General features: G+C 42.9%; 1 protein-coding gene across 1 annotated transcript in view; it reads right to left on the bottom strand.

Moving 5' to 3' along the window:
* The window catches only part of LOC117562065 (receptor-type tyrosine-protein phosphatase gamma-like), a 323,613-nt gene that overhangs the window by 118,980 nt on the left and 181,346 nt on the right, over positions 1 to 23,287 (bottom strand). Inside the window, 1 exon segment of the mRNA XM_034239841.1 lies at positions 1,840 to 2,029. Within this exon segment, the coding sequence (XP_034095732.1) occupies positions 1,840 to 2,029 (190 nt within the window).

Genomic DNA, 23,287 nt, shown 5'->3' with positions numbered 1-23,287 from the left:
TGTCCATCGGGTTGTTTTATTGCACAACAAAATCATGTAAATATATTATGTAAATAACCCAATTTGTGTTCTGTGAAACTAAAAAGGATATAATATATTATTTTGAAGGACAGTTGACAGGAAGTTGTTGTTGTTATGGAAACAACATTACGGAGAAAACGTAATATTTTCTACATATAACGACGGATAAAGTAAAGAACAAAGTCTGAAGATATCAGTACAGTATCATAGTACTGTAACATAATTGTTTTTGGTACTTTCATTGCAGTTGTATGTCTTAAATGTAATGTAAATGTTGCCTTCGTGTGTGGTTCGGGGCCATCTTTGTGCGAAATTCACAATTCCATATTCGTATGTCCATCGGGAGTCAATTTCGGGACAGTGTGACAGGGCCTTAACCAGAGGTTTAGACTCGCAGCACACATGGACATTAAAGTCTCCGTAGATCAAAACACGATTATATTTCACCATGATCCCGGACAGAAAGTCAGAAAAGTCAATTATAAAATCCTTATTGTACTTTGGTGGACGATACACGACTGCACAGAGTATAGGTGAGGCCAGGTTCAGCTCAAAAAGCTGCAACTCGAAGCTAGCATAGCTAGTTACTGGGTGAAGCAAACAGCATTGGAGATTAGCTCTAAACACTGAAGCTATACCCCCACCACGGCCGGTGGTACGGGGGGAGCTGAAGAAAGTACAGTCGGGAGGAAGAAGTTCAGAAAACGGTACATACTCGCCGGCGTGGACCCAGGTCTCCGTCAGGAACATTAAATCCAGATCATGAGAGGTGAAGAAGTCGTTTAACAGGAACGTCTTGTTTGCTATTGACCTAGCGTTTAGCAAAGTCATGCAGAGTTTTCTCTCCGGGCTGGCCGAAGGTGTAGTGCGTCTCAGTTGACGAAGATGTGCGTGTTGAACGCCGCGCGGACCGGGAGCAGTCAGTCGGGCAGGAGGAGCTGTCAGCGGGCCCAGCAGAGGCCACAGCTCCGGAAAGACAGGGCGAATCCACCGAACCCTCGGATGGCGTGCAGCGGGAGGGCCATGACATCTGATGCGTGGATAAGTCCCAGAAGAAGCCGTCAGGTGTGCTTTTTGATGGACAAGCGCACCCGTCGTCTAAAGCTCTTTCGGTGAGGCAGGATGAAGGGCAACCGGCGCAGGTAGGTGGGAATATCCGACAGTAGAGGGGGGGGGGGGATTTATGGTTGCCAGATGTAGTTTTGGGCAGCAGTATAAACTCCAATGAGGGTCTGAGGTGGAGGAGAGCTTGGCGATAATAGACAAGTAGAGCAGGGACATTCTGACAAACATAAAACAAAAGCAGGATAGCTAAAGGAAGAGAGCTGAGGGAGCGGCATGCCGACACAGACGCCATCTTGAAATCCCTTGACCAGGATTAAGGATTATTTAATGGATTCTAAACTCATTGTCTGGAAAGGCTATTATTTTATCTTGATACATTTGTTTCTTATCTTTGAACTTGACATTTCAAATAAATGTAGATTTATTTAATTTAATTTTGGATAAAAAAATGTGTCTTGTATATCATTTAAATCATTTTCATAATGAAACCATTGACTCTCATCATTTCTTTCTTCATCCGGGGACATTTATTTTTTATCAAGTTGTTTTTTGTTTCAGACCACATAGGAACAATATAATATTGCTTGACAAGTAATATAACTATAATGAACTACTGTATGAAAAAAACTATAGTTGATAAAGTGAATGACTCAGGTGAATTAAGTGCAGTGTTGCTGATCAGAGTGCCAGGACACAGTCGTCTTCATTAACAAGCACACGGTCCTAGGTGAACATTTAAAGGCAGAGCTCTACCTCTGGAAGCCTCCGTGCCATACGGCCCGCTGCTCTCCGTCAGGTCGGTCATCCAGGCGTCCTTCACTGCTGACTTAAAGACGTGGCGGTTGTCCAAACTCTGGATGGGCCTGAAGTTGCTGCGCAGATACTCCACTGACTTCACGTGGTCCTGCTGCTCTGTGGTGAAGATGGAGTAGAACGCTTCCAACTGGAATGAAGAGAGAAGAGAAAACAGGAGAGAGTTAGTGTAGTGCCCTGCAACACTCACTTACTGTGGGGAGTACTGCATCCATCATACAGCAGTGAAACATTTTAACTCGCTGCACAAAAAAAATATGAATGTAGACATCTAATTGGAATAAAGAAAGAGAAAATAAACAATTGATAAATTACAGAGTCATCCCCAAAACCTTAGCAGAATGCTTGAAGCATAATAATTACAACATATAAAGATCATATCAAAACATGATGATCAGTGATGAAGATAAATAAATGCCCCGTACAGAGAAGAGCAAGACCACTTTATTTAAAAATACATTAGTATTATTTAAATCAATACACTCAATTATATCAATCAATAGACTCAATTATATTAATCCAGCAGCATTGTTGATTCAACATGTTGTTCATTTCCATTTCCAGCTATACTCTCATTCTCTTTCCTGTGGGGACCTAAGTGAGAGGATCGATACCAGTCTCAAACAAGCAGGTTGTAGCAAGAGGCGAGAGATGATAAGCATGGAGACTGGATGCAGGACAAAACGTTCACTTTCTAAAAGTGATCCGTAAACAAACACATACAAAAATAACATTTAGTGGTTTGAGTGGGAGTGAATCGTTTCTGGATAACTCCAGAAAAGGACTCCAGGAAGTCACTGCTCCCTGCTGCCTTTTGCCAAGTTATTCTAGTTACCTTTTAGTTGCCAAAAGGCATAAAACCTACAAAAAACCCGCCATGACCAGAACCCAGGGTATATTAGGAATACAGTGACACATGTCATCGCACGGAGTTGAATACAAGCATAAGGGAAAGTGGTCTGGATAGAATAAAGATAGAAGACACCTAATTATGATACACAATGTACTATAATTACATGGATTGTTGCATGATTGTGATCATTCTGAAAAAGCGGCATTGAAGTCACATTTCAGTCCTAAACCCTATCATTTATTCAATCATGTGTCTGATCCAGAGCTGGCGGTGAAGTGGCCCTGAGGGTTTTGATCCAAAGGTCTCTCACAGAGGAGATGTTGGAATCTGTGAACTGACAGCCATCCCCCCCCCCCCCCAGACCTATAACTTCAGGTCCTTGTGGCCTGTGTGACTGAAGTGCTGTCCCAAGGGATAATTGTGTTTTTCAGAGTTCTGATTGCATATTCATTTGTGCCAGTGTGTGTTTCTTTTATTTGTATTAGTTGCAGGCATAAAGCAACCACAGTCAAACTCCGAATGGCACAACAAACAGTGTTGGGGTTGTCCAAGTCCTTTAAACAGTCAGTGTTGTGATAAACACCTCAATATAAATATTTGTAACAAGTAGTGTTGTCCTATTATTTGCATTAACTGCATCCATGCCAAACGAGTAAATAAGCTTGGCCCATCAGCAGTCAAGATCCAGCAAATCTAGTTTATAAAATATTATATTTTTTCTAGATATTTTTAAATATCTAAAACACACTGGGCCAACTCTGGGTGCCACATGTGACTCAAAGCCACCAGTAAAGAGATTGTTCTTCGGACACAACTGGATAAATTGACAAAACTCAGTCAAATCAAACAATGATGTAGTGGCCAAAGCGTTTGAACTTATAGTCACATTTGGCTCGGTTTTGCTGAATCCTTGGTTGTGTTTTTTAAATGAGGTAGTACCTCTGGAAGGACAGATGTGGCTTCAATAATAAGATGGTTTTGTTGTTTGTTCTGTTGTTTAAGCTGTGATTGGTAAAACTTAGTGTCTGATACGCTGAAACGGTTCCACATTTTAAAATGCTGCCATGTTTTCAAGCTGTGAACATTTTGTACTGCGTTGGGTAGATGTTGAAGTTGGCCTCTTCCTGCATGTTGCCATTTGTCAAATACGTGCTGGGTGGCAGGACGTGCGACCAGACATGGATTTGCTCTGTGTGACTGAAGTGTCATCTTTCTGTCTGTGTTGGCAGATGGATACTCTGTACAATGTGTTTGGAAGCAATTCACACAGAGAAACAGCTTGTGTGCGAGAGAGTGTTGGAAAGAGGGGGTGTAGTGTGGCAGATTTAGTTTCAGGAAGGTACATGTCGGAGAGGGGATATCCAAGGACAGCAAATCCTTCCTGTGACTCTTTGTGCTGTACAACATCAGGTGCTCTGAAATTGAAAACAGAAGCTAAGCCACAACAGAATGAGGGAGGAGTGCATTTTGAATAGATTGTCCTTGACTTGTAGTATGTTTGGACCAAAAAGTGACTGCACCATCTCCTACTCCTCCAGCAGTTCACCAAACAACTTCACTGACAGAATGAGCCACCAAGCCAGAGCAAACCAAATCATTAAATAAATGACATGGATTAAAGTGAAAAGACTGCTAATAGCCTTTAGATGAAAGACGTACATCTAAGAGTGTTTCAAAAACAAGACAGACCGTCATTCTTTTTTTTTTATTACATCTATTTTTGAATCCATGAATCACTTCCCACAGCAGCTGCAGCAGTTTAGTGTAGTGAACGCCTTTTACTCTGATGCAAACACTGTTTGGAATCCTCTGGGGACCATGAATATTCAAACATAATGGAATGGAAGTGTGGACAGTAGGTGTTGAGATATCTTGGTTTGAAACAAACTGTGATGCTTGGATAAGCCAACAATCCTCCCCGTTGTTATAGAATAATAAAATAATAGCGGATGAGAAAGTCAGCCAGTGTTTTTTCCTGAGCAGAATGTGATTGCAGCAAATCCTATTCCCAAACCCCCCAGGCTGCTGCAAAACCAATGTAAAACACACATTAAACATCCGCCTGCCGGCTCTGTTGACCAGCTTTAGGGGTGACTTTCTGAGACGATGAAAGTCAAATCTGCGTCAAAGCAAAGGATTAATACGAAAAAAGCCCTAATTTGATTCCACTGTTTACAGAACCGTAGCAAACCCTCAGGGTTTAGGCTGGACAAAGACTGAAGATGGAGGTAACGCTGCACAACTGCAGGAGCAAACACAAACGCATGCACATCTCTTTAGCCTTCCTTTGTGTTAGCTCTGTCGTGCTTTCCAGGGGTAGCTCTGCTCTAGTTTCCACTTAAGGTGTAGGTTAGCTTTAAATGCTTTAAATGAAGGATGTGGGCAGGGGGCTGAGTAACCAGGGTTCCGTTCTGGTAACAGTGTTCCAATACAGCTAATATATTGATATATCAAGAGAAGTGGATACTGTGTTCCAAGATGGCATCCACATATTACCAATACAAGCAACTCATTGAGTGCACGCTCCAAACATGTCTTTCATGTGTCTTTTGGCTTCTGTTTTTGGGCTTATGGGCCTCTGATCCTGCTGATTCTCTGCACACAACTAATAATATATAGTTTTTTCCACAATATTTTTATTGGCAAGGATTGCAAGTCTAGATACTGGCAATTGTTGGTCATTTGCAATAATTTGCGTTTTCAACCATGGACTCTATGACAAAATTCCATTACAGTCCTGTGCAGTCGTGTAAGGACAGTACTACCTGAAAAACTCTTGGAACATTCTTATACATGTATATGTCATTCAAAAATAATGATGCACCCAAGGTAGGCATAAGTACACTGAACAAAAATATAAACGCAACACTTTTGTTTTTGCTCCCATTTTTCATGAGATGAACTCAAAGATCTAAAACATTTTCGATATACACAAAATAACCATTTATCTCAAATATTGTTCACAAATCTGAAAAAATCTGTGATAGTGAGCACTTCTCCTTTGCCGAGATAATCCATCCCACCTCACAGGTGTGGCATATCAAGATGCTGATTAGACAGCATGATTATTGCACAGGTGTGTCTTAGGCTGGCCACAATAAAAGGCCACTCTGAAACTGCACGTTTCAAAAGTGTTGCGTTTATATTTCTGTTCAGTGTAGATCAGCGGTTTTCAAAGTGTGAGGCGCGCCTCCCCTGGAGGGCGCCAGAGAGCTTCAGGAGAGGCGCAGCGGGAGAAAAAAATAACGAGAGAAAGATGAGTAGTCACTTGCACACTTTTGGCTGTCTGTGGAGACCGAGTTCCCCCACCTCACCAGAAAGGCTGTAAAAGTGCTCATTCCCTTCACCTCCACCCAGGGGCGGACTGGCCATCTGTGTGTTCTAGAGAATCACAGAACGGCCGGTCGTCAGCGGGCCGTTGACGGCCGGCTCGGTTCGCTGACGGCCGACACAGACAGAGGTCCGTACAGCGGGCCGTTTCCACGCAGCGAGAATGTTATTTCATATTAAGGCTAATAAAAATGACAAGGCTGTAATGCTAACTAACGTGCTTGCTACTAGCTAGGCAGCTAACTTGATCCAGCCACTCCTGGTCCTTTCATCAGACGGGAAGCGAAAGAACGAGCAAGACCCATTGCTGGTATGATAACAACCTGGTACTAAGCACACAGGCATCTTGTTAAAGTTATCTTATCTGAGCCAGTTTAGCTATCTCTTAGTGCAGGAAAACAATTGTGACATCACTTACGCGACTCTGGGATTTGTAGTCTTTCTAGTTGCGTATTTTTCATGGTCTTACGACAAACTGTGACTTTTTTGACATGGAAATTATTTTTTAAGATTGAAAAACATCATGTGTAATTCATGGCACAATTCAAACGGGATTGAAAGATACGTTTTCTCTCTCCATTGACTTCGATACATTATTTTTCCGAAATAAGGTCCCATGGACCGGAAGTAGATGGGCGTGACTTCGCCACTCTATATGGTTAAATTAAAATCAGTAGGCGAGGCTGTAATTTCGCCAGCTGTTACTCTCATGAGCGAGGCAGAAAATAATAGTTGTAACATGCCAAAAAGCTGCTGTGTCGTTTATTGCACCTCAAACATTAAAACAAATCCAGAGTTACGTGTTTCTGTACTTCCTCTAAGAAGAAAGGACAGTAACAGAAGATCTCTTCAGGCTTGATCGCCGTTCAAATGACAGCGTTGGTTTCCCCAAAAGTGATTTTACACTCATCTATTATTCAAAACAATTCTATTTATTCTAACGTAAATTACATGCCAGTGTTTTATCTTTTTATTTATTTGTTTTTATTTTAAATCGTATAATGTCAGACTTTTTTTCTTCTTTTTTTCTTTCTAATTTGTTCTTCTTTTCTAAATAACACACTGTTATTTACTCAACAATAACACACAATTATCCTTGTTTTTATTTATTCGTTTAATTCTATAATCTTGGGCTTTTTAGCCATAAATAAAGTCACCGGAAACAGACGGGACATTTCAAGCAAAACACAACACAAACCCACTGAACTGTTTATGCACTCCGGCATACTGACCGCCATGAAAACCAGAGACAAAAAATGCTCTGAGTTTCATAAAAGTCAGTCAATGCTTTCCAAAAGCACGAGCAGTGAACTCCAGGCCCACGTGACTGAACTAAAAATTGAAAGAAACAGACTAAAGGCCCTGTCACACTGTCCCGAAATTGACACCCGATGGACACACGATAAAGGAAATGTTCAAATTCGGCTGTGATCGTAGCAACATCGGGCCATTCGTGAGGGCATCTTAAGCCATCGTATGATCGCCGGTGGAGTTTCTCAGGCTCCGGCAGCAACTTAGTGAGCGGCAACTTCGTAAGGCACTCGTGAGGACATCTTGTCAAATCGTGTCATCTTCGTGTTATCATCGGTGCCATCGGGCATTCGCCCTCACTCTGATCGGGGCGAATGCCCGATGGCACCGATGATAACACGATGCCCTCACGATGGCCTTACGAAGGGCACAATTGACACACGAATTCAACACGAAAATGAACCTTCGCAAGGTCCTTCTGCAATTTTTTGGCATGCCAAAGATTTTGCCACCGCTCACGAAGTTGCTGCCGGAGCCTGAGAAACTCCACCGGCGGTCATACGATGGCTTAAGATGCCCTCACGAATGGCCCGATGTTGCTACGATCACAGCCGAATTTGAACATTTCCTTTATCGTGTGTCCATCGGGTTGTTTTATTGCACAACAAAATCATGTAAATATATTATGTAAATAACCCAATTTGTGTTCTGTGAAACTAAAAAGGATATACTATATTATTTTGAAGGACAGTTGACAGGAAGTTGTTGTTGTTATGGAAGCAACATTATGGAGAAAACGTAATATTTTCTACATATAACGACGGATAAAGTAAAGAACAAAGTCTGAAGATATCAGTACAGTATCATAGTACTGTAACACAATTGTTTTTGGTACTTTCATTGCAGTTGTATGTCTTAAATGTAATGTAAATGTTGCCTTCGTGTGTGGTTCGGGGCCATCATCGTGCGAAATTCACAATTCCATATTCGTGTGTCCATCGGGTGTCAATTTCGGGACAGTGTGACATGGCCTTAAGAAATGACGTAAGCTCCATGATCAAAACTGCCAAAAAGAATTTCATCAATGTCAAAACTGAGGAAAACAAAAATAAACCCTGTGAACTTTGGAAATTACTCAATAACCAGCTTGGCTGCAGTAAAAAACTCAAAACGAGATTTTCTAACTTAAACATAAAGACAGATAACAGGCTCATCACAGACAAACTGGATGTGGCCAAGTACTTGAACATTTTTTTCACAAACATAGCCACAACTCTTGTAAATAAATTACCCTCCCACTCAGGGCTTTTTGGAGTAGATCACATCATGACCTACTACAAAAACCTAGGGGTACGCAAAGATCATTTCAGTCTAGCAAGGGTAACAACAGCAGAGGTACTCATTCAACTGAGCGCCCTCCAACCTAACAAGGCCACTGGCCACGACAATATCCCCTCCAAATTCCTCAGAGACACAGCAACCGCCATCTCACCAGTCATAGCTCACATAATTAACCTCTCCATAAAACAGGGAAAAGTACCCAAAGACTTCAAAATTGCAAGAGTAACCCCCCTGCACAAAAAGGGCAGCAAATTGGACCCAGGCAACTACCGCCCTGTTTCTATACTTACCTCCATCTCGAAAGTCATGGAAAAAATAGTATATGAACAGGTCGAAAAGTACCTCGCGGAAAATAAACTAATCTATGAATTTCAATCTGGCTTTAGAACATCCCACTCCACTGACACATGCCTTCTTTATTTGAGCGACCACATCAAACAAGAGGTGGACAAGGGCAAATACTGCGGCATGGTGATGCTGGACCTACAAAAGGCTTTCGACACTGTCAATCACCCCATTCTGATTGACAAGCTAAAAGCAATTGGTTTTGATAAACTATCGGTGAGCTGGATGCGGTCCTACCTGGAGGGGAGAGAACAGATGGTGGAGGTAAATGGTACTCTGTCCCCCCCCCTCCCAGTGAGCTGTGGTGTTCCACAAGGAAGCATATTAGGTCCGTTACTGTTCCTAATTTATGTAAATGACATGTCATCAGCATGTGACTGCAACTTGTTCCTGTTCGCGGACGACTCAGCCCTGCTGGTCTCTGACAGGAACAGATTGCAGGTTGAAAAAACCCTCAGCTCCGAGCTCGGCAGAATCTGCACCTGGCTCGCCGATAATAAATTATCATTACACCTGGGTAAAACAGAGTCCATTCTCTTCGGTTCAAAACATAATCTCAGCAAATCCGACGACTTCTCAGTTGCAGTGGGCGACATTATTGTCAAAAGTAAGAAGGAAATTACATACCTAGGATCTATTCTTGAGGCAAACCTCTCCTGTGATAAAATGGCATCCAATGTAATAAAAAAAGTCAATCAAAGAACTAGATTCCTATACCGGATCTCCTCTCTGGTAAACAAAAACACCCTGAAGACTCTGGCAGGAGCACTCATGCAAGGCTACTATGACTATGCTTGCACGTCATGGTACCATAGCACCAACAAGGCGCTAAAAATAAAACTTCAAACATCGCAAAATAAACTGGTCAGACTACTGCTTGACCTTTCATCTAGAACCCACCTCACCTCTGCCCACTTTGACAACCTAGGATGGCTTAGAGTAGACGACAGAGTACAGCTACTTGCAATGGGCCTGCTCTACAAGATCCACTACACCTCTATGGTACCCATGTACATGTCAACATTCTTCCCAAAGGTCAAGGAATACCATGATCATAACACCAGAGGGAGCTCCACAAATCATGTGAAACCCAGATTTGGCACAAACAAGGGGGAATACACGTTTCGCAATTATGCCACATCAAGGTGGAACGCTCTTCCCACAACTGTAAAGGAAAGTAAAACTATACTTACCTTCAAAACCTCTCTTAAAGAGCACCTTCGGGGGAGAGCATTGCAAAACTGGCCCCGGTAATGGTACAAATCTCAACCTGTCGTACAATGGACAGCTTCCCCCCCCCCATCTATGTATATACTCACATTTTAGACTCTGTTACTAACTGTATATCTGTAGACTTGGTATGTCTTAAATGTCCGGTTAGGATGTATTAGAACGAAATCTAAAATGAAAATTGTAAATAAGCAATCTGTATGTAAAAAAACCACCTGTATGTAAATTGTAAATAAGCCATCTGTATGTCAAATATGTCTTATATGTCTTATATGAATTGGAAATGGGGGACCCTGATGTAAACAAGACGAAAGTCTTTCTCTGGTCTGCATCCCCTTAACAATTGTATGTTTTAAGCTGTACTGTACTGTATTAGTATTACATTGCATTTAGCTGACGCTTTTATCCAAAGCGACTTACAATAAGTACATTCGACCAGGAAGACACAACCTTGAAGAAAACAGAATCATATAAGTACATCAGGTTTCATAGAGCCAAACATTTCAAGTGCTACTCAACTGGCTTTAGGTAAGCCAGTCCTTTATTAGTATAAAAGTGCTTCGTTAATAGTTCTAACGCTCGAAGTGGAGTCGAAAGAGATGAGTTTTCAGTTTGCGCCGGAAGATGTGCAAGCTATCTGCCGTCCTGATGTCAATGGGGAGCTCATTCCACCATCTTGGAGCCAGGACAGCAAACCCACGTGTTTTCGCCGATGGGAACTTGGGTCCCCCTCGCAGCGAGGGCGCAACGAGTCGTTTGGCTGATGCAGAGCGGAGTGCACGTGCTGGGGTGTACGGTTTAACCATGTCCTGGATGTAGGAAGGGCCAGATCCATTCGCAGCATGGTAAGCAAGTACCAGTGTCTTGAAGTGGATTCTAGCAGTTACCGGAAGCCAGTGAAGGGAGCGGAGGAGCGGAGTGGTGTGGGAGAATTTAGGAAGGTTGAAGACCAGACGAGCCGTTGCATTCTGGATGAGCTGCAGAGGTCGGATGGCACATGCAGGTAGACCAGCCAGGAGGGAGTTGCAGTAGTCTAGGCGTGAGATGACGAGAGCCTGGACCAGAACCTGAGTCGCTTTCTGAGTCAGCTGGGGACGTATCTTCCTGATGTTGTAAAGCGTGTATCTGCAGCAACGGGTTGTAGCAGCGATGTTTGCAGTGAAGGACAGGTTGTTATCTAGTGTCACACCCAGATTCCTTGCAGTCTGATTCGGGGAAACAACTGAGGTGCCGATGTTGATTGTTAGGTCAAGAGTGGGACAATCTTTTCCCGGGAGGAAGAGCAGCTCAGTTTTGTCAAGGTTGAGCTTGAGGTGGTGAGCAGACATCCACTGAGAGATGTCAGCTAGACAAGCAGAGATGCGTGCAACGACCTGGGTCTCTGAGCGGGGAAAGGACATAATTAATTGGGTGTCATCAGCGTAGCAGTGGTAAGAAAAACCATGCGGGCTAATGACTGATCCGAGCGAGTTTGTGTACACGGAGAAGAGGCGGGGACCAAGAACAGAGCCCTGAGGGACCCCCGTAATTAATTGACAAGGGTCGGACTCAGACCCTCTCCAAGTCACCCTGTAGGTACGGTCTTTCAGGTATGAGGTGAGGAGGGAAAGTGCAGAGCCTGAAACTCCAAGTTTTTGGAGAGTGCGAAGGAGGATCTGATGATTCACCGTGTCGAATGCGGCAGACAGGTCCAATAGGATGATGACAGAGGAGAGGGATGCAGTTTTGGCAGTGTGCAGTTCCTCCGTGACAGCAATGAGAGCAGTTTCTGTGGAGTGACCTGCCTTGAAACCAGACTGGTGCGGATCCAGAAGGTTGTTCTGATGGAGATAACAGGAGAGTTGTTTAAAGACAGCGCGTTCAAGTGTTTTAGACAGGAACGGGAGGAGAGAGACAGGCCTGTAGTTTATAACATCAGACGGGTTGAGAGTGGGTTTCTTTAGGAGAGGGTTTACTCTTGCCTCCTTGAGACTGTTTGGAGAGTGACCAGAAGTTAGAGAAGTGTTGATGAAATGGGTGAGAAACAGTAGAATATCAGGAGCGATAGTCTGAAGGAGGTTTGAAGGGATAGGGTCCAGAGGACAGGTGGTAGGGCGGGCAGAGGTAATGAGGGTAAGAACCTCACTTGGAGAGAGAGGGGAAAAGGAGGTAAGTGTGTTGGTGGAAGGAGGGTCTGGTGACCCAGCGGTGAGTAAAGGTGAGTCAGAAAAAGAAGAGCGAATATCATCAACCTTTTTTTCAAAGTGGGTAACAAAGTCGCTTGACAGAAGTGAGGAGGGGGTAGGAGCTTTTGGAGGGTCCAAGAGGGTGGAGAAGATTGAAAATAGTTTTTTAGGATTGTAATAGGAAGATTGGATCTTATCTTGAAAGAAAGTGCTTTTTTCCTGAGAGATCGAAGCAGAGAAAGAGGAGAGGAGAGCCTGATAGGTTAGGAGGTCGTCACGGTGTTTGGATTTCCACCATTTCCGCTCTGCTGCCCTAAGGACGGTTCTATTAGCACGCAGTGCATCATTTAGCCAGGGAGCAGGAGGGGACTGACGAGCCTGCCGAGATGTGAGAGGACAGAGCGAGTCCAGAGTGGATGAGAGAGTAGAGAGGAGAGTTTCTGCAGCAGAGTTTGGAGGCAGGAGATGGAACGAATCAGAGGAAGGGAGGGCTGAGAGCACCGACGAGGCAAAGGTAGAGGGGGAGAGGGAGCGAAGGTTACGGCGGACAAGTGCAGGATGGGAAGAGATTAGTTTGTTATGTTTGGAAAGGGATAGAGAGAATGAAATGAAGAAGTGATCGGATGTGTGGAGCGGGTTTACAGAGAGGTTAGAAGTAGAGCAGTTCCTTGAGAATATGAGATCAAGGACATTGCCAGCTTTATGAGTCGGTGGGGACGGAGACAGTGAGAAAGCAAAGGCGGTTAACAGAGATGTTAGTTTGTCTATCTTCCCCGTCTGGAGGTTGAAGTCTCCGAGAAGTACAGCGGGAGGGCCAGTTTCAGGGATGAGTGAGAGGAGATTATCTAATTCCTCCAAGAAGTCCCCCAAGGCGCCTGGTGGACGGTAGAGAACAACAATGGTTAACTGTATAGGATGGGTTACTGTGACGGCATGGAATTCAAAGGTGGAAGGAGTGAAGTTAGGTAGCTTGAAGAGGGAAAAGCTCCATTTGGGAGATAGCAGGAGACCAGTGCCACCTCCTCTGCCAGTGGGTCTGGGTGTATGGGAGAAGGAATATGCAGTGGAGAGAGCTGCTGGGGTGGATGTGTTGGATGGAGTAATCCAGGTCTCAGTGAGAGCAAGGAAATCCAGAGACTGCAGGGAGGCGTAGCCAGAGATGAAGTCAGCCTTGGGAACAGCTGACTGGCAATTCCACGGGCCACCAGAAACTAGATGTTGGATCTCAGTGGAGCACGTGGGATAGACGAGAGCAGGCCGGTTATATCGAATAGGAGATACACGGGGCCAGTGATAATTGCGAGAAGACACATGAACCCAATATACAAGCTGTTAATAAACTTTTCAATCAATCAATCAATCAACCCAAGATCCTCAGCTTGAAGCTCGTTGATTGTATGTTTTAGCCACAATGCATGCTGGGATATGGTGTTAATAAGATATGATATCCGGATTTTTTTTTTTTAAATAATACTTTATTCCGAGTGTTCTTACTTTTCTCTTTGGAAGTCATCACATAACGGCATTGTATAATACACGGTTCGGCTGCATTAAATATTACACATCTGCCGGAGTTCTTTATTTCTATTTATTTCTGATGAGAAGACTTCTAGACAAACTGGAAGAACTGCCACCAAAACTGAATACTTGACGTGGATCATAAATATATCAACAATTTAACAACATCTTGCATTTCTTTTCACACAATACGTCTCCTTGCAGTATCAATAGTAATTCGGCTGACTTTTATATTTGATCCAATTGGTAGATAGGCTGTATTTACACCATAACGGTGCACAGCTGATAGAAAAGGACTTGTAGTTTTTAAAGATATTACTGATTTTCTTTGAATATAAGAATGTAAATACTGAGTTGAGAGAATAGTCAGGGGTTTTGGGCGATGGGAGACACATCTATGGAATCACAATTTCAATAGCTTACCATTAAATGACGGATATGCCTTTCTGTCTGTGATGTTTTACAAATCAGATATTAATGTGTAAAAGTAAAACATGAGAAATAGTATAGCAATATCCTGTAAAATTATGTAAAAACATTAATAAAACTACACATCTTGAGATGTTGTACATACATAAGTGTCCTACACTAATAATACAAAGTTATTATTAGTATGCTGTGTGTACCTTGTGTGCACCGCCTAGTGGTTAAAGCACGTTATTGAATTATTGTTTGTATGTGTTATATTTGATGAAAAAAAGATTAAGAGTACATACTTTCATAGGGGGAAAGTAGAAGGTTTGTGATAGAAATATAGAATATAAAAAATCAAGAAGATACTGTAAGTGATCTCTACAATAAAACAGTTTAGTGCAGGATGTACAAAGATATTAATATGAGGATGTGCAAAACAGACAAACTAATGAACCTTTATTAACACATTAAAGAATACTTTAGGTTAAGGTCTTCTTTTAAATAAGAAAAAAGCTTTGGGGGTATCTACAGATAAATATTAAGCCTGACAAAGTACTTAACGTCTAATATATTACTTTCCTGCAATGTTAACTATGTTGAAGCACTTATTTTAACTGATATTATACACATTAATTATACTCTTATGTATGTAGATAGTATAAGAAATGTGCAGAATATGACAGTTTAATGGTGGAGGTATACACACATATTGATAGATGTCTTGTAATGCACTGTTGAGGAACCTGTGACCCAAGTTTTTCATTCATTGCATAACTAAAATAGCCATTATACAGTCTTTAATTAACTATTAGTAGAGAATAACGAGTAATAAATATACTTTATAAGGATCTGTAGATAAATGTTTAGTCTTCTCAAGCACCAACTATCAAATATCTCTCCTGATTGTTGGCACTTGACAATCACCTTCCCTGAATTGTACTCAGGTGTAACTAAAGTCTGCTTTAAGGATTGTTTATATTTCACATCATTAATCAGAATCTGCAAAGTAACTAAAATAAATGTAGTGGAGTAAAAATACCAGGTTAACCTCTGAATTGTAGTGGAGTAGAATTACAAAGTAACAATGAGCTGTGATGTGGGTATATATTAATGCTGCCCATTATGGATACAAGCGATTTTCACCCATTTAATAATTACATGTTTTACCTTTGTACACACCAATGTGTTTCCTGTCGCCTAAACCTCCAGGGCTGTACACAGTTTAATACTGTCAACTTCTAATTTTGGAAAAACGAAAACGTCTTTTAAAACTACAATTCCCAGAGACGTGCCATAGAGAACATGTTGCAAAACACAATAGCCAGCATGTGTAGTTCTGGGGGGGCGTTCGAGTCCAGTTTTGAATAGTCTGCCGTGGTTTCGTTCCATTTCAAAGAGCTTGACGCTCGGCGTAACCTTGGCGCACTGCCACTCCAACATCCAATCCCAGAGCTTGAAGATTAATCATGGGGTTTGTCAACGGGACTGTAGTCCCAAACGATAGCTGGGGATTATGGGTAGTGTAGTGTCTTCGGCCATCCTAAACTCTAAAAAAAAAATCGGATATCATATCGGATTAACACCACATCCCAGCGTGCATTGCGGCTAAAACATCCAATCAACGAGTTTCAAGCTGAGGATCTTGGGTAATCAGTTCAGTGGGTTTGTGGTGTGTATCGCTCGAAATGTCCCGTCTGTTTCCGGTGACTTTATTTACGGCTAAAAAGCCCAAGATTATAGAATTAAACGAATAAATAAAAACAGGGATAATTGTGTGTTATTGTTGAGTAAATAACAGTGTGTTATTTTGAAAATAATAACAAATTAGAAGGAAAAAAAGATTTTAAAAAATACAGATTTTAGTATTTTGTTGTGAATTTATTTTCCTCACAGACGGCAAAAACAGTCCGACATTATACGATTTAAAATAAAAACAAATAAATAAAAAGATAAAACACTGGCATGTCATTTACGTTAGAATAAATAGAATGGTTTTGAATAATAGATGAGAGTAAAATCTGTCACTTTACAGCCCGCCCACTTTTGGGGAAACCAATGCTGTCATTTGAACGGCGATCAAGCCTGAAGCCACAGAGATCTTCTGTTACTTCTTAGAGGAAGTACAGAAACACGTAACTCTGGATTTGTTTTAATGTTTGAGGTGCAATAAACGACACAGCAGCTTTTTGGCATGTTACAACTATTATTTTCTGCCTCGCTCATGAGAGTAACAGCTGGCGAAATTACAGCCTCGCCTACTGATTTCAAATGTGTGCTCTAAAATGATATTTATAAATGACTATTATCATTATTATAAGCAAGACAATAAATGGCAAAGATATGTAGAAATACACGTATTTAAGATACGTTCATAAGAAACGTAACGTGGGAGAAAATACGTTTCTAGAAGATATGTAGAAAATAAACGTATTTAAGATACGTTCATAAGAAACGTAACGTGGGAGAAAATACGTTTCTAGAAGATATGTAGAAAATAAACGTATTTAAGATACGTTCATAACGAACGTAACGTGGGAGAAAATAAGTTTCTAGCTAAACGTAATTGAGAATGCAGTTTAGTTCTGTGGGAACGTGATTTTTAGAAGACAGGGTTGGACTACAAGTCAATGCGCATTTTGTATTTTTGTTTAATATTGCCATATGTAAATGATTGTGTTTAAGTGTGGGGCAACACCTATATGAGTCATTTAAAACCTTTATTTACATAACAGAAAAAAGCTGTGAGAATTTTGCATAATGTACAACCTAGAGAACAAACAAATAAACCAGTTATTGAGTCAAGGCTGTTAACATTTAAAGATTGAATAGAATTACAGACGGCTTTAGTTATGCATAAGGCAAAAAACAGAATATATACAAAACAAATTTGTTTTAATTTCAGAGGATGAGCATCATAGAGGAAATTAAATGTTAAGCATCAGTTTGCACGTACTACTTTAAAGCAGATGTGTGTCTCTGGCGTAAAGAAGTGGAATTATTTGCCGAATGATTTAAAGGGCTGTAAGAACATTTTTATGTTTAGGAAAATGTATAAAGAAAGCATATTTAGACAGTATGAAGTTGACTTTTGATTGTGTTCTGGTTTTATGTTTCAGTATTTGTAAGCAACTGTGACTGAAAGAATATTGCTTTTATTTTATTTCTTAACGGTTATTTCTTTTTTTCTGTTCTTTTTTTGTAAGAAGGGGCAGGTAAGATAAGATGTTCTTCTCCCTGCTCATTTCCACCATGCGCTATAAAAAAACATCCAGTATAAGTGTACATGTTTTGTAAAGTGTACATGTTTTGTTTTAAACTGCCATGTGTGGAATAAAAATAATAAAAAATAATGTTTTAAATCCGTCTGCATTCAAACTAATCAAGGCCTGTCCGACACTTTATCTTTAAAAAAGTGGTAACTCAATGCACAGAAATCTACTGTCTCCCTGTTTCTAGGATAGATTGTGTTACCATAGCAACACATACAAGCAGCCTATAATCTGCTTACTGTCAGAGAACCACCATTTATGCTGTAACCAAGGCTGTATGCTCTCATAATATAGTGATTTCAACTCAGATTGGAGGCTGGATGTGAGTCACATCCAGCCGGTGCTGGTGTGAGGCTGATCTGTGGTGTTCACACTTCCTCACATCTGATCCTGAGGTGGAGGAAGGGCTGAAGATGCTCAGCGCTGTTTTCCTTGCAGTCGACTGTGTGAGGAGAAACTCAGATTTGAGCCAGGCCATAATGCCAAAATCATACTTACACACACACAGTCTGCTGCGAAAGTCGATTAGGGTAATGTTGTGAATCGAGTGGCCCATGGTGGTGGTGGGGTTATGGTATGGGCAGGCGTATGTTATGGACGACGAACACATGTCACTCGATTCACAACATTACCCTAACCCTAACCCTAACCCTCACACCAGATACTGACTGGTTTTCGGACCCCCCCAATAAAGCAAAACTACACGTTTCAGAGTGGCCTTTTATTGAGGCCAGCCTAAGGCACACCTGTGCAATAATCATGCTGTCTAATCAGCATCTTGATATGCCACACCTGTGAGGTGGGATGGATTATCTCGGCAAAGGAGAAGTGCTCACTATCACAGATTTTTTCAGATTTGTGAACAATATTTGAGAGAAATGGTTATTTTGTGTATATAGAAAATGTTTTAGATCTTTGAGTTCATCTCATGAAAAATGGGAGCAAAAACAAAAGTGTTGCGTTTATATTTTTGTTCAGTGTATGGTATCAAAGGCTTTTTTGAGATCAATAAATATCCCTATTGTATATTTCTTGCTTTCTATTGCTGATGTAATTTATTCCATTATTTCCATTAATGCTAAAGATGTAGATCGGTTGCTCATAAAGCCATACTGACTCTCACTCAGTAATTTATTCTTGTCAATAAAATAATCACATTTTTGTAAGAACAATTTTGCAAGTATTTTTGAGATTTGTGAAAGCAATGACACTGGTCTGTAATTAATAAAACTATGTTTATTTCCTGTTTTGAAAAGTGGAGTAGCCTTTGCCATTTTCATTCTGTCCTGTACGAAATGATATAAAGGTTTGCTTATACAGTCAATCGTTTTTTTAATTTACAATAATCATGTCTATCCCATCACTGTCAATTGATGGTGTGTAGACATGTGGGTAACACCATGGTAGACTGGAGTCCCTGGTGATGCTCAGTGCCATGCATATTTCATTTTGACTTTAGCTTGGCAGTTAAAAGTGTTTTGCACGTGTCGTGATAAATTGTGCTACTTATTGTGCCATCAAGGCACTTTCCAACAATGACAAGGATACAATATCTTCTGATCCCAGCAAAATGATTGAGATTGACAGCAAACACAACTTGACACACTGTAACTGACAAATGACGGCCTACAAAACCAAATGCCAATCCATTTACAACTACAATGTGTGCCAATATTTTTTTCTGTCAGCTGTGTGATAAAATATTCATTTATTGTCATTCTACAAAAGCTTCTGCTGCTTTATCGAAAACTGTTTCAGGAAGAAGTCTGCCTTAGCCTTTCTTTTGGAGGTCTGCTGCTCTCTCCATCCCTTCAGCCACATTCTTACGGTACATCCACACAGCAGCTTTGAAAAAATCTTGAAAATCTTGGAGCTGGGCGTGTCTGAAAGCTTGGGGATTTTATGCGAGCAATATATATATATATATAAACTCCCCAAACAGGCGAAAACCTACCAGTTTCACCCACTGTCTCTGCCACCTCCCTCCATGCCTGGTTCCTCCGGTTTGTATCCCGTTAATAGTTCTGGTCGTAAAGAACCGGGTGATTTGCTACCGTAATTTCTCGTTTGGAATATGAGGAAATTAACTGCGGTCTGGCTCTCCCTGCATACACGTGGTTTGATTGGCTAGCGCTTGTACTGTCAGATTTGCATAAACGGGATTTGATTGGCTGACGCTTCCAGCTCAGCTTCAAAAGTAGAACATTGCTCAACTTTTGAATCCTGGAAATCCTGGAAATCTTCGCTTCGCTCCCCCACAATGCAGTTTGGCGAAAAGCGAGGCAAAGTGACGTCATCCCCATTCAAAGTCAATGGGCAGAGAAGCGTTGGAAGCGTTGGAAGATTTGTTTAAAGCTGCTGTGTGGATGTACCGTTACACCCTCACCACAGGCATTGCCATTTTCCCTCCACCCACAAAATTCCCTCTGACTTTCCTACTATTCCATCACCTGATCTTTCCCCTCCACCCGCACTCCTCTTTCAATCAAAGATGTTCCAGGTAATCGAGATGGAACCATATATTGATCCTAAACCACGTAGTACAGCTCACCAGGTCGGTATAAGTGACTCTTCTTCTTCTCAGTATATGCACCATAAAACCTTTTTTTGGTGAGCAATAAGTTAAATATGGTCTTCATCTGAGCCCACTGAAAACACTGAAACGTTGGCTTCAATTAAATCTATTATGCCAACACATGTATTAGGTTAGTTGAAAGCAATAACATTAGGTTTAACCTAATACCCAAGGATATGGTCTCTGACTTGGCTGAGAAGATCCTGCATATTGGGGCTGAACATCCGACTGTGAAAAATGTGGTACTGCATATTGGAACAAATTATGTTGTGAAACAACAGTCAGAAGTGCTGAAAAAAGACTTGTTTGTTGGAAACTGTCAGCTCTCTAAATGCGGAGGTGAACCTGGGGGCTGTGTTGTCTGGAACCTTGTGTTCCTGGTAGGGTCTCCCATGGCAAATTGGTCTCAGGCAAGGGGCCAGACTAAGATTGGTTCAAAAGACCTCATGAAAGACGACACAGGAAGTGAGGATACCCGGCCCGGAGGAAGGTGAGCGTCTGGTGGCCGGGCTTGCCACGGAGCCCGGCCGGGCACAGCCCGAAAAGGCGACTTGGGCAACACCTCCGCTTCTCGGTCCCGCGGGCCCACCAACTACGGGAAACAGCGATGGGGTCGGGTGTGCTGCCAGAAGGGTGGCAGTGAAAGCAGAGGGTCTCGACGGACCAGACCAAGGTGACAGAAGCTGGCTTTGGGGACGTGGAACGTCACCTCTCTGGGGGGGAAGGAGCCGGAGCTTGTGCGGGAGGTGGAGCGTTACCAGTTGGATCTGGTTGGGCTCACCTCTACACACAGCGTCGGCTCTGGAACCTTACTTCTGGATAGGGGTTGGACTCTATTCTTCTCCGGAGTTGCTCAATGTGTGAGGCGCCGGGCGGGTGTGGGGATACTCACAAGTCCCCGGTTGGGTGCTTCTTTGTTGGAGTTTACTCCAGTTGACGAGAGGGTCGCCTCACTACGCCTGCGGGTTATGGGGTGGAAAACTCTGATGTGTGCGCTTATGCACCAAACAGCAGTTCAGAGTATACGGCCTTCTCAGAGATCCTGAAAAGAGTCCTGTATGGGGCTCCTGAAGGGGACTCTTTAATCTTGCTAGGAGACTTCAACGCACATGTGGGCAATGATGGAGACACTTGGAGGGGCGTGATTTGGAGGAACGGCCCCCCTGATCTGAACCGGAGTGGTGGTTTGTTCCTGGACTTCTGTGCTAGTCATGGATTGGCCATAACAAACACCATGTTCGAACATAAGGATGCTCATAAGTGTACATGGTACTAGAGCACCCTAGGCAGAAGGTCCATGATCGATTTCGTTATCGTATCATCGGACCTGAGGCCGTATGTTTTGGACACTCGGGTAAAGAGAGGGGCGGAGTTGTCAACTGATCACCATCTGGTGGTGAGTTGGCGGGGGAAGCCTCTGGACAGACCTGGTAAGCCCAAACGTGTAGTTCGGGTGAACTGGGAACATCTGGAGGAGGCCCAAGTTCAGGAGGCCTTCAACTCACCTCCGGCGGAGCTTTTTGGGCATTACTGTGGAGGTTAGGGACATTGAACCAGAGTGGGCGGTGTTCAAAGCCTCTATTGCCGAAGCCACGGCGGGGAGCTGTGGTCTCAAGGTCTTAGGTGCCTCAAGGGGCGGTAACCCTCGAACCTCCTGGTGGACACCGGTGGTCAGGGAAGCCGTCCGACTGAAGAAGGAGGCCTTCAGGGATTTGTTATCCCGGGGGACTCCCGATGCAGTTGAAAGGTACCGACGGGCCCGAAGGGCAGCAGCCTCAGCCGTGGCCGAGGCAAAGCAGCGGGTGTGGGAAAAGTTCGGAGAATACATGGAAAAGGACTTTCGGGCAGCACCAAAGTTGTTCTGGAAAACTGTCCGACACCTCAGGAGGGGGAAGCAGGGAACCATCCAAGCTGTTTACAGTAAGAATGGGACGTTGTTGACCTCAACTGATGGAGTGTTAGGGCATTGGAAGGAACACTTTGAGGAACTCCTGAACCCGACAACTCCGCCCTCTATGTTAGAGGCAGAGCTGGAGTATGACGGGGGATCAACACCAATCTCCCGGGGGGAGGTCACTGAGGTCGTCAAACAACTCCACAGTGGCAAAGCCCCGGGGGTGGATGAGATCCGCCCAGAAATGCTGAAGGCTCTGGGTATTAAGGGACTGTCATGGTTGACACTTCTCATCAACGTTGCGTGGAAGTCGGAAACAGTACCGAAGGACTGGCAGACCGGGGTGGTGGTTCCCCTTTTTAAAAAGGGGGATCAGAGGGTGTGCCAATTACAGAGGCATCACACTACTCAGCCTCCCCGGGAAAGTTCACTCTAAGGCAGTGTTTCTCAAACTTTTTCATACCAAGGACCACTTAACCAATAAAAAAACACTCGCGGACCACCTAACTCCACAAATATCCAAAAACACATCGTTTTTTACAAATCGCCTGAAAATTGTACAAACAAGTGGCAACATGTGTGATGAAGGTGCTTATCTGGGCTATATCATGCAATCAAAAGTGAAACTTAAGTTTGTTCCATTGTGGAGATATTCCCGCGAGAGTGCGAAAAACTTAAATAAATGTATTTATTTCAAATGTGAAATTTTACCAATATACTCACGGACCACTAGGGGGCGCTCACGGACCACCAGTGGTCCGCGGACCACACTTTGAGAAGCACTGCTCTAAGGTACTCGAAAGGAGGGTCAGGCCGACTGTCGAACCTCAGATTGAGGAGGAATAATGCGGATTCCGTCCTGGTCGTGGAACGACGGATCAGCTTTTTACTCTCGCAAGGATCCTGGAGGGGGCCTGGGAGTACGCTTATCCGGTCCACATGTGTTTTGTAGACTTGGAGAAGGCGTATGACCGAGTTCCCAGGGAGTTACTGTGGGAGGTGCTGCGGGAGTATGGGGTGAGGGGGTCTCTACTCAGGGCCATCCAATCTCTGTACTCCCAAAGCGAGAGCTGTGTCCGGGTCCTCGGTAGTAAGTCGGACCCATTTCCGGTGAGGGTTGGCGTCCGCCAGGGCTGCGCTTTGTCACCAATCCTGTTTGTAATATACATGGATTGGATTTCGAGGCGTAGTCGTGGGGGAGGG

This window comes from Gymnodraco acuticeps, unplaced genomic scaffold (assembly GCF_902827175.1).
Source record: "Gymnodraco acuticeps unplaced genomic scaffold, fGymAcu1.1, whole genome shotgun sequence".
Lineage (NCBI taxonomy): Eukaryota > Metazoa > Chordata > Actinopteri > Perciformes > Bathydraconidae > Gymnodraco > Gymnodraco acuticeps.
Note: the sequence above shows the minus strand (reverse complement) of the source record. Positions and strands in the feature narration are given on the sequence as shown.